The 19,063-nt window shown below is 41.0% G+C and overlaps 1 protein-coding gene across 2 annotated transcripts in view; it reads right to left on the reverse strand.

Moving 5' to 3' along the window:
• The window catches only part of CHD7 (chromodomain helicase DNA binding protein 7), a gene marked incomplete at both ends in the record, with an annotated part of 139,980 nt that extends 121,193 nt beyond the window's left edge, over positions 1-18,787 (reverse strand). For both annotated transcript variants that reach the window (XM_080694934.1, XM_080694933.1), the window contains one exon: positions 17,129-18,787. In XM_080694934.1, the coding sequence (XP_080551060.1) occupies positions 17,129-18,787 (1,659 nt within the window). The remainder of the gene's footprint in view (positions 1-17,128) is intronic.
• Between the last annotated feature and the right edge of the window lie 276 nt (positions 18,788-19,063).

Consider the following 19,063-nt stretch of genomic DNA (forward strand, 5'->3'; position numbering starts at 1 on the left):
AAGATCCTTTCAGGACATTCATAACAAACAGAACTTCTTTATAATATACTAAGACAGATATCATCTGTCCTTTTCACTGTGTTGGTATTTACACTGACTGTATAAATGCAATCAAGGTATTGAGAGAGAACTGTAATAGTAATCATTATTCTTTGCAGGGCCACAAATTCACATTAATGAGGAAAAAAAGCCAGCTCACTTAAAAATGTCCTTGACAAAACAGTAAAAATTGACTTGTATTATCCCTGACCTGTCGATATCTGTGGAGGAAAACGGAGCACTTGTGCACATGGCAGCCTGCAGAAGGAAAGCACTGGTCAACTCTTGGCAGTGGAAGGGGACTGGCAGCCTCCCCCCACCTTCAGTACTGGGGATGAAAGCCAGGGGCATTCTACCTCTGAGTTACACCCCCAGCCCTATTTAATATGTTTTATTTTGAAACAGGGTCTCACTGAGTTGCAGAGGTCCTCATTAAGAAGCTGAGGCTGGCTGCAAACTGCTATCCTACTGTCTCAGACTCCCAAATGCTGGGATTACACGAGTGTACCATCACGCCCAGCTTGGCAGCCTTTTTCCCACAGAACACTACACTACCATGGGTTTGGCAACTTACTAATATTTTTTTTTTTTTTCCCCTTGCAGGTCTGGGAACGGAACGGAACACTGGGGCATTTGACCTCTGAGCTACACCTCCTGCCCTATTTTTTATTTTGAAACAGGGTTGTCTTACTAAGTTGCAGAGGGCCTCACTAAGTAGCTGAGGCTGGCCATGAACTGTGATCCTCCTGTCTCAGCCTCCTGAATGCTAGAATTATGAGTGTGCACCACCAAGTCCCGCAACAACTTCTTAATCACTAAAGACTGTTGTGATAAACTGGTGGTACAATTAACAAAGGTAACTTCTTGTTTTTAATATTTTACATGAGATGTGAAAAATCAACATAATTCGAGGAAGGATATTTTCAAAATAATATATAATGATAAAAAATGTGCATAATTAAAAGAACTCTTCAGAATATAAGTTATGGTCCAGTGTATAAAATTTTAACAGGTTTAGCTTCAGCTCACATACTCCAGTTGATATTTTTTTATTCTTTATTTTTTTGAAACAAGGTCTCACTGAGTTGCAAAGGGCCTAAGTAGTAGCTGAGGCTGTCGGCAAACTACAATCTTCCTGTCTCAGCCTACCAAATGCTAGGATTACAAGCATGCGCCACCAAGCCCGGCAGTCTTTTTTTTTATTTTTTATTTATTTATTTATTTATTTATTTTTGCAGCATGGGGATGGAACCCAGGGGCATTCTACCTCTGAGCCACACCCCCAGCCCTACTTTATATTCTTTATTTTGAAACAGAGTCTCACTGAGTTGCAGAGGGCCCCACTAAGTAGCTGAGGCTGTCCTTGAACCACCATCCGGTCTCAGCCTCCTAAATGCTGGAATTAAAAGTGTGCTCCACCAGGCTCAGCTCAGTCTTTTTATTTTTGAAACAGGGTCTCACTGAGTTGCAAAGGGCCTTTCTAAGTAGCTGAAGCTGTCTGCAAACCACGATCCTCTCTTCTCCGCTTCCCAAATGCTGAGATTACAAGCAAGTGCCACTACACACGGCACTCCAATTGATATTTAAGAAACTTCCACTTTGTTAAGTTTTGGTGTAATATCAAAAAATATTGATATTATCTAAGATATTAACATTAAATATTAGCAAAAAATCTCAATGACTCTCCTCTCTTCTTTAGATTTTTGGGTTGTTTTATTTCTTTGGCGGCACTAAGAATTGAATCAAGGGGCATTCTACCTCTGAGCTTCACCTCCAACTCTATTTTTACTTTGAAACAGGGTCTCTCTAGGTTGCTGAGGGCCTTGCTAAGTTGCTGTGGCTGGCCTCGAACCTGTGATCCTCCTGTTTCAGCCTACTGGTACTGGGACTGCAAGTGTGCACCACCATGCCCACTCTCCTCTCTAGATGTTTTGTTGGAAAATAGTTACTTTTATTTTCAAAACATGTTACTTATGTTAATGTAATATTTTAATGCTGTTATTTTAAACAAATTAGTGGGAGGGGATACTGGGGCCTGAACCTGAACTGTTTCCCCTTTTCTGCCTTCCTTTTTACAATCACAATCACCAAAATGCCTTTTACCCAAATTTTATTACAATGCATGGTCCTGGAGTATAAAGCTCTGGTTTCACCAACCTCTTAAAAGGAGGAATTGCTTGACAGAAAAGAAGAGAACTGCATTAAGGAATATCCAAGGGGGCAGTACCTCTATCATCTAGGCAACCAATGCCTGCTTGGAGAGATGACTACCACTCAGTCAAATGCATCTGAATTACTTATTTTGAATAAAAAATTCTAATCAGAATTTTTAAATATTTTTGAAAAATTTTAGTGGGCCAAAAACGTTTTAAGACTATTACTTTATAAAATTATGACTCTGGAATTAAAATAATACAGTTCAATATGTTAGCCACTAGCCAAATGTGGCTACTGAATATTTAAATTGGTTAAAATTAAATAAAATTTAAAATTCCATTTCTCAGTCTCACCATCCCCATTTCAAGTTATTCCTAACCATAAACAGCTACAGGCTACCGTGTTGAACACCACAGAGAACATTTCCATCCCAAATTTCAATGGACTGGCTGCACTGGAATTTTCATTTAATAAAGGGCTGGATTCTTCCCCAAGGGAAATCCTGGGTTTATCTAAAGTCTCACCCCACCCTGAACTAGGGGTTGGACCCAGGGACTTTCACTTAGCTAAGCAAGCATTCTGACGCTGAGGTCTATCTCCAGCCTTTTTTATTTTGAGACAGGGGCTCGCTATATTGCCCAGGTTGGCCTCAACCTGTGATCCTCTTGGCTCACCCTCTCAAATAGCTGGGATTGCAATATACCTGCCTATTTACAATTTTTTTTTTTTTCTTTTTGGTACTTGGGGTGGAACCCAGAGGCTTTACTCCCAGACCTATTTTCTATTTTATTTGGAAACAGGGTCTTACCAAGTTGCTGAGAGCCTCACTAAGTAGCTGAGGCTGGCTTCGAACCTGCGCGATCCTCCTGTCTCAGCCTCCCAAGTGCAGGAATTACAAGTGTGCACCACCTTGGCTTATCTGCAATCATTTTTATGGCCCCAATGCAAGCAAAAAGTGGGACATTTTCATTCAGATGAGAACAAATGTTAGAAACTTGACTTTCAAAATAGATGATAATCATCTGGTCTCCAAATGGTGACCAGATGATGTTATCTGGTCTCCAAAGAACAGGGCTTCTCTTTCCAGCAATAACATAAAAAATTGGTATTTTAGACTCTGAGTTTTTTTCACATAAGTTAAGCATTTTGCACTATTTTAGCTGCATATATTCAGAGTAAGTTAGACTCTTGCTGGCCTAGAGAATTTGCTAAATTATTTTCTGCTGGTTGATGTTCTATCCATGTCTTCATTGTTTGTGTGTGTGTGGTGCTGGGGAGTGAACCCAGGGGCATTCTATCTATGAACTACACCCCTAGCCCGATTTTTTATTCTTTATTTTGAAACAGGGTCTCACTGAGGCTGGTTGTAAACTTGTTGTCTTCCTGTCTCAGCTACCCAAGTACTGGGATTACAAGCATACACCACTATGCCTAGCCAAGTTATACTTTTTTATGAAAATCCACTATTAGTATGATATCCAAGTACAAGGCAAACTTTTTTTTAAAGTAACTTGAAAAACATGAGATACATTCTGACACCCTTCAATACCACAGTATATTTAAGATTTTTTTTCTTTTTCTGAACTTTGAGTTCAATGAATGGATATGATATGCTGGATTGCAGCTTCTCTGTAGTATTTCTATGACAAAAAGGGAGCATTTTATACACAGACTGTATACAGATTACAGTTTAATAAAGTAATATATAAAAACATGAGTGCCGGGTGTGGTGGTGCACGCTTGTAATCTCAATACTTGAGAGGTTGAGACAGAAGGATAGAGGTTCCTGGCCAGCCTCAGGTACTTAGTGAGGCCCTGTTACAAAGTAAAGAATAAAAAATAGGGCTGGGAGTGTAGCTTGGAAGTAAAATCCCCCTGGGTTTCATCCCCAGACCTGCAAGCAAAAAAAAAACAAAAAAACAAAAAAACAAAAACAAAAAAAAAAAACATGATATTTGGTAAACACATTGTATCTGATGGACATCAGGTATTAATAGATGTTCCTGGAAACACTTCTACCTCCATGCTACACTCCTAGACCTATTTTTATTTGGAAACAGGATCTCTTAAGCCAGAGAGGCTGGCTTCGAACCTGTACGATCCTCCTGTCTCCGCCTCCCAAGCACAGGGATTATAAGCATGTGCCACCATGCCCAGCTTATTATGTTTATTTTGAAATATTTAAAATAGCAGGGCATGGTTGCACACGATCCCCCCCCCCCCAGTGCTAGAGATGGAACCCAGGGGCATTCTACCACTGATCCATATCTCCCCACCAAGCCCTATTTTTTATTCTTTATTTTGAAACAGGGTTTCACTGAGTTGCAAAGGGCCTCACTAAGTATCTGAGGCTACCCATGATTCTCAGGTTTCAGCCTCCCAAATGCTGGGGTTACAAGCGTGTGCCGCCATACCCAGCTTCCACAGGATTTTAATTCGAGTATTTGGGAGAATGAGAAAGGAGGATTGAAGTTTCAAGACCAGCCTCAACAACTTAGCAAGGCCATTAGCAACTTACTGAGACCTTGTTTCAAAACAAAAAATAAAATAGAACTGGAGAACTAACTCAGAAGTAGGATGTCTCTGGGCTCAATTCCCAGTATCAAAAAATAGAAGTTAAAACACTATGAAAATATTTAAAATGTTTATAAACTATAGTGTATAAAGTTTGATGATAAACAAAAAGACTTCTCCCTTATGCTTTAATTGGTACAAAAATATAGCTGCATTCTCTCTTGAAGTATAAAACTGGCTTTCAGGCTCAATTTTAACATCTCCCTCTCCTTTTCCCTCTCTCTTTTTGCGGTACTGGGGATGGAACCCAATAGCATTCTACCTCTGACCTACATCCCCGGCCCTATTTTTTATTCTTCATTTTTGAAACAGGGTCTCACTGAGTTGCAATGGACCTCACTAAGTAGCTGAGGCTGACCATGACCCAAGATCCTCCTGTCTCAGCCCCTCAAATGCTGGGAATTACAATTACAATTACACCACCACACCAGGCTCTAACACATTTCTTTTGTATCTAAAATTTTATAGCTCTACATAGTAAACTTTTAGAAGTGACCATTGTGGTATAAGATAGGTAACAAATACCTCCAAAAATGTTAACTTTACATATCTAGAAAAATGTGAATCACTTTGTTAGTGATTTTTTTTAATTTATCTACTACACTAAATCAACAGTCCTCTTTTTCTTTTATGTTTGTCTCACATTAAAGCATATGAAGTTACTTTTTAAGAAAAAGAAACAGATTAGGATAAATACATCATTGTGCCTTTCAGTACCTATTCCCTAAAAAAGGTAGACTATCATCTCTGGACTTGGGAGAGCATGCTGGTAACAAAGGGGTGAAGTAGATCTTTAGATTGAGGGCAACTGTAACCTTAAATTTGTATTTACAGATAGGCATGGTAGCACATGCTTATAATCCTAGTACTTGGAAGGCGAAGACAGGAGAATTGTAGATTTGAAGACAGAGGACAGTTTCAACATGCAGTGAAACTCTCATCAACCTAGAAAGATCTTGTTTCCAAATAAAAATAAATAGGGCTGGGGCTCCCAGGTAGAATACCCCTGGGATCAATCCCTAGTGCCAATAAATAAATAAATAAATAAATGTGCTTATATTTGACAAAGTAAAGACTCAGCAGTACTGAGTTATATATACAACTAAATATTTACCTACATAGGTCAGGTAGGCTAACCTGGAAGAAATACCAGCAAACCTCCCTAGCAATATGAAATAGAGTGTCAACCTAATCTGCCACTTGAAGATCTGCCAAAAACTAAGTGATGGTTTTCACCTCGATTAAAATTTAAAATTAGTCTACAAGCCAGGCATAGTGGCACACTCTTGTAATCCCAACATTTGGAAGGTTGAGACAGGAGGATCAGGGTTCACTGACAGCCTCAGCTACTACTTATTGAAGCCCTTTAGTGCTGGAAGTGTAGCTCAGATGTAGCCCCTAGGTTCCATCCTCAGGACCGAAAAAAAAAAAAATTAGTCTACAGCCATACCACCCTGTATGCACCCAATTGCATCTGAAATTAAAAATAAAGCACTAAGAAACCAGGTGGAACTTTATATTCAACACCACATTTCCTAGAGATTTAACTGACAAGAAATACAGTAAAGTGACAGTATCTTTGCTCCCCCAAATAAAAACATCATGAATTTTGGGTTGCTTTTAATTATTCTAATTAATTGATTTTTAATGCTCTATTTTACAAAACAAGGTAGTCTTTTTATTTTAAAGTGAAAGAATAGAAAGTGAAAATGGAAAGCATTCCAAGAGCTAATTCGACAACCACTGTAGCAGCAGTTATAATAAAAGTATTTAACATTTATTGGGCACTTATCACATGCCACATGCTGTGCTTAAAAACTTTACAGCCATTATCTCATTTAATTCTCATAATAACCCTGTGCAATTGGTACAATTATTATTCTCAGGAAACTAAGGTTTAGGAAAGTTAAATAAGTCTTCAGAATGACTTAAAAAAACGAGAAGAATCACATGCAAGTGGAACTCTCACTCTCAGTGCATATAAAGGGCTCCTGGTTCCCTCCTACCAGCAATCCATATTGGAGGAGGGTCAGAGCCCGGGTGGGACCACCCAGTGTATAGCCACTAGATAGAGTAGCAGGGGTATGAGATGACACAGGAAACACTAAATGAAGTTAAGTCAACTGGCACCTGTTCCCACTTATTCATGGCAATAAATTTATATTTAACAATAAATAACACCCTAGCATTTAACATAGTTCAATATTTCAATTCGGAAAGATTATTAAACCTGATCTTATTATTTGATTCACTTTTTTATTTTTATTTTATTTTATTTGCAGTACTGGGGAGGGAACCCAGGGGGATCTGACCTCTAAGCGACACCTCGAGCCCTATTTTTTATTTTTTTATTTTGAAACAGCGTCTCATTGAGTTGCAGAGGGCTTCACTAATTAGCTGAGGCTGGTTTCGAGCCTGCACAATCCTCCTGTCTCAGCCTCCCAAATGCTGGGATTACAAGCATGCGCCACCACGCCCGGTTTGATGCACTTTTATTTTACGAATAACTAGTCAAGGCTTTTTTTTTTTTTTTTTTCGGTAATTTTCTTCATCTATCTTAGACACTTAATTTATATGTCAATATTGGATTTTTACTTTCTTACAAAATCTAAAGCTATACACTTTAAGCTCAGCTCTAAACACAGACCTTTTCCAAAATTAGATTCTGAAGTATTTCCTTCCTGAGCTATGTCTGCTACCATCATTTCCAAGTAAGAGGGACACTGTGCAATCAGAGGTCAAGTCAGGTAAAACACTGTTTATGAAAGTTGTCATACTATCTTATTCCAGTGTTACGATGACTGTTTTCCTCTTTAATGTGTCTTCATTGTTCAGATGAATAAATTTAACGTGAAAGAGGAGAGACTGGGAGGAATAGCTGATGTAAATGAAATAGTACTTGATGCATCACTAAATTATCAAACACTTTCCCTATAGAACTCTCACTTATCTCCTTTAATCAAGGTCTATGCTTTTGTGCACTCCAATAGCTCTCCTTCATGGAAATGTCTTTGTAGTAGGTCAGAAATGGAACTGGCTTAGTAATAGGCCAATTTAAAGCAAAGTCAGCATATTCTTCTTATTTATTGCCCCAGCTCCATCTCTCTGTGTGGTTACTTGCAAATTATCTATAGATTTACAACTAGAACTACAGAGGATAGAAAGTAACATTAAGATGTCAAAGCTAAGGTAAATTCTCCAAGTGAGTTTCCCAATGACCATTTTTAATACCTCCAAAGTGGTACTAAAGTTTAGTATCTCTTCACACTGACTGACATTTAGCAGTGCTTTAAATTTAACATTGAAAACAAATACACCATAACTCTAAATAATCTCTTAATTTCATGACTTTTAGGTTAAAGAGAATGTTCAGGCCAAAAGAGTTTATCAAAAAACATGACCTTAAAACAAACTTAAAAGGCTCAGAAAAAGGACACTGTAAAGTTTCCTGCCTATCCTCTAGCACATAAATAAACCCTGCAACCTCCTAACCCTCTACACACTGAAGAGCCATTGACAAAAGGTCAAAAGACTTCATGGACTACCAAGTGGGTGAGGGTGCAGTTCCCGAGCTAGTGCTGCCTAGAAGATGGGAGGGGAGGCACCCGCATCCTGTTAGAACACCTGTCATTCAGAACCCTCAGCAAGATTTCCCAACACTCCTGCTACCATCTTCTAGATGGTCTCCAATTCTTCATGCCCTCAACCAAAACGAAGCAAGAAAGCTCTTGGGATTAATAATTCTTGCTCAAACCTTAAAGCAACACTTTCACATAGTTTAAGGCTGAAGTCTTGGGACTCTCCTGAAACCTATGGTACAGAAGTGTTTAGAATTAAACACAAAAGTGGTTGAGAACTCACACAGAAATATGCTCTTCATTAAGGAGCATGAAAAAAACACATTTCCTTCAAATAACTGCCTGAGTGATGACTTTGATTCCAACAATAAAACAAGAGATAAGGGGACCTCACCTCGCCATCACTCTCACTGTCCTCCCAACTGCCACCAAAAAAGCAAACAGGATAATGAGGGCTCCAAAGATCACGTTAATTTCTTAAAATGGTGCCAACTTCCTTTAAATTCACTACTACCACCCCTAATGTCATGTTGCAGTCCTAGGAGGGAGGCAGGGCATATTTGTGTGTGTGTTTTAAATACTAAGAAAATCAAAACAAAACCTCACTCCTAGTGTGGTAATGCACAGTCACCTACTAGAATTTGGCAAAACAAAGCACGAGTCACTACTGGCTTCCTAATGAAAGAACTTAAACGAGGACCATGTCTCTGTGGTGACTGATCTACAGATGTACAGCTGTAACTACAGAGAACATCAGGAAGCCAGGACTAAAGTAAAGCCTCCAGGTTAGGTTAGTTCTAGCAATGTTTTTTCCTCTAATTGTCCCCACCCACTTCCCAATTCCTCCCCCGCCAACTGTTGCAATACAGGAGACTGCCTTTCTGAACAAGTGACAAAATGAAAAGTAGGGAGGATGCATAATGGTAAAAATAAAGGCTTTTTCCTCACCCATAGAGAACCAATTTCATAAGGAAACAAGCAATGCTATTGGAGAAAGAAAAGCAAAGAGAGATTATGAGGTTTTTTTTTTTTTTTTAATTGGTGGGGTTGTGGGAGTAAACAACTAAAAGAATCCATACAACACTTGGAACTAAAATCTTGAAAACTGCTATAAACTGCCTTTCAGAAAAATATGTTACTTATTCCTACAGGAGAGACACTATTTAGACAGCCTTCCTGCAAATCCAAACAAATGAAATTTCACGTTAATAATCTAGTGATGGTCAAAATTTTATGCTTATATAACAAAATTTTCAGTCTACTCTAGTGGAAGGAAGTCTTTGTCCCCCCTATCTTCTACCATGCTGCCAATCTCAGTCCTTCACATAGTGTTTGGTACATAATAGGCACTAAATAAATACTTGTTTAATGTAGTTGAATGAGGGCACCCAAGATACAAAATGAGCATGTGGTATCTAAAAGTGGCTTCTTGACAGTTAAGAAAATCAACTGGCTCTTGAGACAGCGAGCAAAAGTCCAATATTCAACTTTGAAAGAAAACTAAATTCTCATTATCTACATCTTTGATAGCCCAAGAAAACAATACCCACTTGCAAAATAAAAGCCATCTAAGCAGCAAAGCACTGCAGAGCTCATTCATGCTTTCAGACCATGGAGCAAAAGGACTGATAGACCAACATTTTTCCCTCTGCTTTAACTCTACACTTGGCACTTTCTATGTTAACCAACATTCTATTCTGAGATAAATCAGCTATGCTGAGGGAAAAATGAAGGAGGTTACTCATTAAGCTATAGTATACACACACTGAGTTAATCTGAAGAAATACTTTAGCATCCTCCTGAAAAAACAGATGAGCAGCCGGGCGTGGTGGCGCACGCTTGTAATCCCCGCGCTTGGGAGGCAGAGACAGGAGGATCACGCAGGTTCGAAGCCAGCCGCGCGCGCTGGCTTAGGAGACCCTGTTTCCAAATAAAAATGTAAAAATAGGTCTGGGAGTGTAGCCCGGAGGTAGAAGGGCTTCCAGAAACCCCAGTACCACCAAAAAAAAAAAAAAAAAAACAGATGAGCAACCAGTGGAGCAACAAGCAGCAGTAAAGGCCTAGGAAGAAATACCCAGTGTGACCAGTACATGGGGGAAGCAGTGCCTTCCTCTGCCTTCTGTGAGCTTGGGAAAGGCAACCGATTCAATGGGGACTAGCTGAGGTACCTATATTTTAAAGGGGGTATACATGGAAAAGCTCCTGAATGTCACTGAAGTAAAATGCTGGCTTTTCTCATTAGAGATATTTTATTTTCCCATCTTCCTCATACTTCTTTAAGAGTGTGAATATATAAATAATATCAAAGATAGTATTAATAGATACACCACTCTGGTTAAAGAGGCTTTTTTTTTTTTTTTTGCCCATTTCTGGTCACACCTTGCATACAAGATGCTTGAGATACACGGCCACTTTCCTGCATAGATTTACTTCAGAGTTTCCAATTACTCTTCATGTCTAGAATCTGTACTCACTGGGTAAATGCAGAATTTCAGCAGAGCACTGGCTCAATTTGAGATTTACCAGGAAAAGGTTTTCCCAGAAAGGCTTTTTAAAAAAGATGGTCTCTGAGCCAGGCGTTGTGGCACACGCTTGTAATCCCCGTGCTTGTGAGGCTGAGACAGGAGAATCACACAGGTTCGAAGCCAGCCTCAGCTACTGAGTGAGGCTCTCAGCAACTTAGTGAGACCCTGTTTCCAAATAAAATATAAAAGAAGTCTGGGAGTATAGCCCAGAGGTAGAAAGCCTCTGTACCCCCAGTACCACCAAAAAAACAAATATATATGATCTCTTGCCAGGTATAGTGGTGCACGCTTGTAATCCCAGCACTTGAGAGGCTGAGACAGGAGGATCACACAAGTTCGAAGCTAGGCTCAGCTACTTAGTGAGGCTCTCAGCAACTTAGTGAAAGCCTGTTTCCAAATGAAGCATAAAATAGGTCTGGGAGTATAACCCAAAGGTAGAAAAGCCCCTGGGTTCCACCCCAAGTACCACAAAAAAAAAAAAAAAAAAAAAAGATGGTCTCACGATGTCATGGAAAGACAGAAACATGAAAAGACTGCACCACTGCTTCTTCTAAATTCTTTCTCATCTCATACAGGAAAATAACAAAGGGAAATTACCTATCACCTCAATTTTAGTGGTCCTTTAAGCTTTTTTTGTACTTCTGTTATACTTCATGACGATTGTGTTTCAGGACCAAATTAAGGGAAAGAACACAAATATATCCAAAATACACTTATTCTAAGAACAGTGTTACCCTAAAAATTCTACCAGAACTTTCCATCTGATAGAGTAAGCCATAAATCGGGACACGTTGGTGTCATATTTTGAAGTCATTAAAACAATACAATATCCTGAACTTTGCTCAGTTTAAACTTCTCAATCAGCAGACAATATATATAACCCACATAAACACAAATTCTTTGGAATTCCAATCCTTTTTTCTTTTATTTTTACTGTGTATGGGAGTTACTGGAGACTGAACTCACTCAAGAGTATTTTATCTCTGAGCTATACCCTCAGCCCTATTTTAGTATGGTGTGTGTGTGTGTTACTGCAAATTGAGCCCAGGAACATTCTACCTCCAAACTACAATTATTTCTTATTCTTTATTTTAAAACAGGGTCTCACTAAATTGTGAAGGGCCTAAAAAAATGGCTGGATACTTGTGATCTTCCTGTCTCAGCCTCCCAAGTACTGGGGTTACAAGTATGCACCATCACACCTGGCTCCTATTTATTTATTTACTTATTTGTTTGTTTATTCATTTATTTATTTTTCATGCGGGTCTGGGGATGGAACCCAGGGGCATTCAACCTCCAAGCTACAGCCCCTGCCCTATTTTTTATTCTTTATTTTGAAACCTGGTCTCACTGAGTTGCAGAGGGCCTAAGTAGCTGAGGCTGGCTGCAAACCACGATCCTCTGGTCTCAGCCTCCCGAATGCTGGGATTACAAGCATGCGCCACCATGCCCAGCTCCTATTTATTTTTTATTTTGAAAAAAGGTCTCACTGAGTTGCTACGGTTAGCCTCGAACACGCACTTTTCCTGTCTCAGCCTTCCAAGTACTGGGATTACAAGCTTGCACCACCACACCTGGCTTCCCCAATCATTTTTAAGAATACAAAGGTCTATAATAAAAAGGTCTGAGAATCATTGTTCTAATCAGCTAAAAAAAAAAAAGTTAGGGTTTTCCATACCTACCCTCAAAAAATATTCTACCACATAATCAAAAGTTTAGCATTTTCTTAAAGAACATGCCCACAGACCAAAATGTACAATCTTACATGTTTTGATCCGATTTTTGTTCTAATATTTTCCTTCATTGATTCAATATAAAGATATTTAAATTTTTTTTAATTCAGAAAATATCCATATAGAATCTATGAAACACTTAAAGAACAAAATTTATTTTTAAGAAGTGGAAAAAACAGCCAGGTGTGGTAACACATTCCTGTAATCCCAGTATTTGGAAGGCTGAGACAGGAGGTTCACAGGTTTGAGGGCAGCTTCATCAAGTACTGAAACTCTTATCAACCTAGTGAAACCTGTTTCAAATTAAAATAATAATAAAAATAGGGTTGTGGGTGTATCTCACACCCACAGAATGCCCCTGAGTTCAATCCCAAGTACCACACACCAAGAAAAAAAAAGTAGAAAAATTAATGTGTCAACAAACCTATATAAATGTGATAATTCAGCTAGCAAATTATACATTTATTTCAACATAAGCTAGTAGCTTCCCTGCTACCTACCTAATTTTGAATCATCACTTTTATATAAAATACAAAATAAATTTAGTAGTAGTAAAGCAAAGCATAATTAGATATATTTGCTATGCTAGAATGTGAGTTGTTTGTAGAGAAAGAGATTTTTAGGATTATATAATAGCACTTTGAATCACCAATATCATTATCCTTCTTGCTCCTGGCAACACAGACTAAAGGAGAGAGAGGTATAGTTGCACAAGTCAGATATAATATTTTATAACTAAGGCTGTGTTTCATAATAGGTACTTCTTCAAAATAAAATTAATTTTATACTATATGTAGAAGTATAATGACAATGATAAAACAAGTTTTGTGTTTTAGGATATCAGAAACTAAAATCTAGAGAATTAACATATATACCATGGACATTATTTAAGGGAGTCGGTATATATTACCCATATAATCTCACCTTGCTTTGGGATGTGTACTGTTTCTCCTGTTTTACTGATAATCTGAGGTTGAAAGAAGTTAAATCACTTGCCTAAAATCAACTACTAGGGAGCAGAGATGGAGTCCAATCCCTTTCTGGCTCTATGCTCTTCTAAAGACTTTATACCTCCCTGGTATTAGTTTCAGAACTGAGGACCTCAAAATCTGAAGAAGATAAAAAAAAAGTTAAGCACAAAGAAAGCAAATCCCATAGCCAAAATAGAGAACGTAACTGCACTTGTAAGGAAAATACCTCAACTGTCCTTACCTACGATTTTGTCTGTATAAACGCGCTGAGAGAGGAGACACAGCCCTTGGGCCTCTGGCCTCCGGTGCTCAGACTCAAACGTCCTCCGAAATGCACGCGGAGGCATCCAGACTCAAACCTCCGGAAGGCTGGGGGAAACGAATTCTCATTCGGGGACCCCACTATCATCCACAGAGGGTACCCCTGGACTGACGGACCGACAAGTCTTAGAAACCACTACTCTAGAAACTAAGTCCTTCGGTAATAAGGAGCTTTCGAGATAAGACAAGACAGAGGGAAAGCCACTCGTTCCACCCTGTCCCATCCACGGCGCCACCTGAGCAGCAGGCCTAGGGAACAGTACCTGGCCGGCCGTTCTAGGGGCACCCGTACGGCACGAGACCGCAAGGTGAACGCCAGGGCCTGGTCTGAGCTCAGCCGCCCCACTGGGCCCTCTCCTGCGCCTGCGCAGTTGGTTGTCGCGCCCCCACCCCGACCAGGTCCCAGAATCCCTTTCATACAAGGAACATTAGTGCCTTCTACCCTGGTGTCCCTAGTCAGCTGCGGGACCCCATGCCTACCAACTTCCAACCTCTTCTGAGAATCACAGAGGTGAGCGATCATGGAAGGTAGCTTTCTCTAAGCTCTCCATGTCCTGAGGCCAGTAGCCTTCCCTACCTCCAGCAGCCCAGCCTGAATTTCACTCAAATGCAGGCCTGAATGGCTTTGTTTCTTGACAAAACCCTTCTATTTCTAAGTGATTTCAACCCATTCTGCATCCACTACCTGATTCCTGGTCCAAAATGTCCCTGAAGAACTGGACAACTGGTTCATATTTCTATGGCTTCCTCATCTGGCCCATGAACTGTCTCATCACCATTACTGTCCCCCATTTAAATGCAAATTTCTTAAAACTTCAGACTATAGAACACAACAGGTTGGTACTAACCTATACTTCCCAACTTGAAGCACTAGTTTTCCATGCCTATTTCCTGCAGTAATCTCACTGTTTAGGAGACTGCTAAACCACCTGAAATGTCCAAGGATCACTTTGTCTGGTAAGTCTTAGCCAAATGCCAAGCACCCTGACCACTAGTATTTTCCCTCTCTTCTCCCTCCCTCCCTTCCTCCCTCCTTCCCTCCCTCCCTCCCTCCTTCCCTCTCTCTCTCTCTCTCTCTCTACAAACCATTTATGGTTTTATATTTTTCACATATGGGTCATGTTTCCCCAAAACTGATTTTAAGTTCATCAAGAGCAACCACTATAGTCTGACATTGTGGTACGTGCCTATAATCCCAGTGCTTGAGAGGCTGAGACAGGAGGATCATAGATTCAAAGCCACCCTAGGCTCAACAATTTAGCAAGAACTCATTTCCAAATAAAAAATAAAATAGGGCTGGAGGTATAACTCAAAGGTAGATGCCCCTGGATTTGATCGCAAGCACGCACGCGCGCACACACACACGCACGTGCATGCACACACACAGAGGCATGCATGCCCACACGCGTACACACACACACACACAGAGGCATGCATGCACGTGCGTGCACACACAGAGAAAAAGTACCTTGCCTTACAGCTCTAAAAAATCACCTACTGTGTCCCCACAAGCAGAACTGCAACTCTAGTGGATGATCAATATATATGCTTTTGAACAGCACTCAGACTCATCAATACACATAGGTATGTTTTTCATAGATGAAGGACATAAAAATATATGTGTATATGCACTCATGTGTGCGTGTTTTCTACCTCTAAGCTATCCCTCCAGCTCAATTTCATTTTTTATTTGGAAACAAGGTCTCACTAACTTGCTGACAGTCTTACTAAGTTGCTGAAGCTGTACTTGAACCTGCAAAACTCCTATCTCAGCCTCCCATGTACTGGTATTATAGGCATGCACCACCTTGCCTGGTTAAATACCAAATTTTATCATAAATAGATATCTTTAAAATTTAAATCTGAGCTGGGTGTGGTGGCGCACACCTATAAACCTAGCACGTGGGAGGCTGAGACAGGAGGATCACAGGTTCGAGAACAATCTCAGCAAGTAGTGAGAATCTCATCAACCTATCAAGACCTTGTTTCAAAATAAAAATAAAATAGGGCTGGGGGTGTAGCTCAGAGGCAGAATGCCCCTGGGTTCAATTCCCAGTGCCACAAAAAAAAAAAAAATTAAATCTGTTCTCATATAAAACTATGGAGAAGCCGGGCGTGGTGGCACACACTTGTAATCCCAGCATTCGGGAGGCTGAGACCAGAGGATCGCGGTTCATGGACAGCCTCAGCTACTTAGTGAGGCCCTCTGCAACTCAGTGAAACTTGGTTTCAAAATAAAGAATAAAAAAAATAGGGCAGGGGGTGTAGCTTGAACCCTGGGTTCCATCCTCAGTACTGCAAAAAAAGAAAGTTTCACCTTGTAAGAGGGGAAAAAAAAAAAAGAAGACAACTCCTACTTCATGCTGAGTACCCAAACCTCTTTGAGATCAAATTCTATGGATTATCATTTACTGTGGTTTTCTACCATTTACAATTTAAATTCATACTAACACTCAAAAGTTGGTAAAATAAGTATTGGAGATATGCATATTTTGCAGCTTTTTCCAAGGGAAAAAATCATAATATAAAAAGAAAAGATGGAGGAAACTACCACAAATACATAAAACAGCGGGGTTTTTTTGTTTTTGTTTTTGTTTTGTTTTGTTTTTTGGTGTTACTGGGGTTCCTGGAAACCCTTCTCCGGGCTACACTCCCAGACCTATTTTATACTTTTATTTGGAAACAGGGTCTCTTAAGCCAGCAAGGCTGGCTTTGAACCAGCACAATCCTCCTGTCTCCACCTCTCAAGCACGGGATTACAAGCGTGCACAACCACGCCCAGCAAAATAGTGTATTTTTAAAATAGAAAGATAGAAAGAAAAAAGAGAGAAAGAGGAAAGAGAAAGGAATAAGAATATTTGTCTCCTGAGTGTCCTGGGTCCACTGTCCAGGTCCCTACAAGCAGGGACCCAGTTCCTTAGAGGTAGGCAGGGACCAGTCTGTTACCCAGAAATCTACATCTTTAGCACCAGGCACAATTCCTGCCAGAGAAGGTTTCAAGAATTTTTGAATGGATGAATTCATAAGCCAATAAGTCAGTAAATAAAAAGAGCAATTTGGTGGGGGGAGGGGGATGAGATTCAAATGCAGCCTACAAGATAAAAAAAAAAAAAAATTAAGGTACCCCTAATGAAAAAGCTCTTCATGAAGTTTAAAGAAAAATTCTATTAGACAAGTAAACCATGTTGAATTTCTGTATCACAATGCACACAGGCTCTATGTCCCCTTACCTGATGCACAGGCACTTTCTGTGGGGTGTTCTGGGGTGATGGATGGAGCTGTGCCCAAGGCTGGTGATGAGGATGTGGGGGTGAAGACTGGTGGTGCAAGCCTGGGTGGGGCTGCAGCGGAGGACAAGTTGGCAACTGCTGAAAAGACGGCTGCTGACCAGGATGTTGCTGGCCAGGTATCAGCCGTTCCTGGATTGCTTGCGGATCTGCAAGGCCAACACCCGGACAACCATTTGGTCTCATGTGCCCTGTCAGCTCCCTAGATGCCGAGGACATGCCCATAAATGGACGAGACTGTTGGATGTTTCTGGGGCCCATATTCCTCTGTCCGATTCCCATGGCACTAGGGGGCTGGTGAGACGGCTGAGGGTGGGGCATATTTGGATAACTGCCAACTTCTATTGGTATCCCAGCACTTCCGGGCCTGACTTGTGGAGGAGGAGTGCCTGCTGGATTACTCATTGCTTTCATGGGTGACATGGGAGGTGGAGAGGCATAAGTTCCCTGAGGCTGTGAAGGATGCATAGTTTGTGTGTTCATTTGGTTAAGTGAGCCACTGGGGTGGATGGGCTGCTGGTGCATTAGTCCTTGACCACTGTTTGATGGGAATCCTACAGCATTGGGGTATCTTGGTACGGACTGATTCATTGGAGTATTATTTGTAAGGCCTAAATTTTGATTCATCCCTGTATTGTTAACTAATCCCTGATTTAGGTTACTGTAAGGATATCGAGAATACTGCCCTGAGTTGTTTATAGTAGGAGAGGGGACTGTCTGGCTCCGAGAACTAAAGTTAAGGGTTTGTGGCCTAACAGCCCCTTGTTGAGGAGGATTTGGGGAGAATCTGGGACTGTGGGCAACGGATTCTCCATGGAGAGCAGTAGGGGGGTGGTGATGGAACTGCTGCACCGAATGACGCAAGGAAGGTGCCATGCTGGGGCTCTGCTGGGGCACGTGGGACAAGTGGCCGGGTCCTGAGGTGGCAATGAAAGGATTCCCCTGATTGAGGCCTTCTTGGCCTTGGGGAAACTGGCTCATCCTCTGCTGTGGCTGGCCATGCTGCTGCATGGAAAAATCCCCACGTGCCATATAGCTGCCCATCTGCTGCATGTGCTGTGGGTGGCCCTGCGCTGGTGGCCCCGACGGAGCTGGCTGTGGCGGCTGCGGCTGCTGCTGCTGGTAAGGGGCTCGTATCTGGTCTGGTACCTGAACAGCCCGGGGGCCCCACATGGAGCCACTGTCCACAAAAGATTGCCCATGCCTTTCATTCTGCATGCCAGGGTAGACTCCCATCTGACTGCCACCACTGCCACCATGGGGCACCTGAGGAACAGGAGGGGTGTGATACTGCGAGTGCGGAGATGCCAGTCCGTTCCCAGGGGCACTGCTCATCATTCGGTTAGGCTGATCCATCAGATGCATCTTTTGCTGTTCATACTGATTATAGTGATCAAAGTGGGTCAACTTCGTTTGATTTTGATTAGTAGAAGGATGATGAAGGGATGGCTGCAGAGAGGCAAAGCCTTGGTCCATCGGCATCTGCTGACCCATGGGATTCACTGGATTTTCAGGGTAACCACATTCTCCAAGGCCTTCAAGGCCTTCACTGAAGATATTCCCATCCTCGCCAAAAAGACTCATCATTCCTGGATCTGCCATATTCTTCCAACACACGGCTCCTCCAAACTACAGCTTGGGAGCTTGTCTGTGCTTCACTTCACTGGGGTGTTTGTCCTCAAAGCCTATAATCCTTAACTAATCTTCTTCATGTCATTCCATATTTCTTTAATTCTCTTGGACCCTGCAGTGTCAGGCAAAGTCTGGATATAGATCCTAGAAGGGAGTGGGAGGTGGGGAGGAGAAAAGAAGAAAATAAAGAATTAGGAACTAATAATAAAAACTGCCAGTACTTTACGCATTTGAATTTGGTTTCCA

This window comes from Muscardinus avellanarius (assembly GCF_963383645.1).
Source record: "Muscardinus avellanarius genome assembly, chromosome: 4".
NCBI classification, from domain to species: Eukaryota; Metazoa; Chordata; class Mammalia; order Rodentia; family Gliridae; genus Muscardinus; species Muscardinus avellanarius.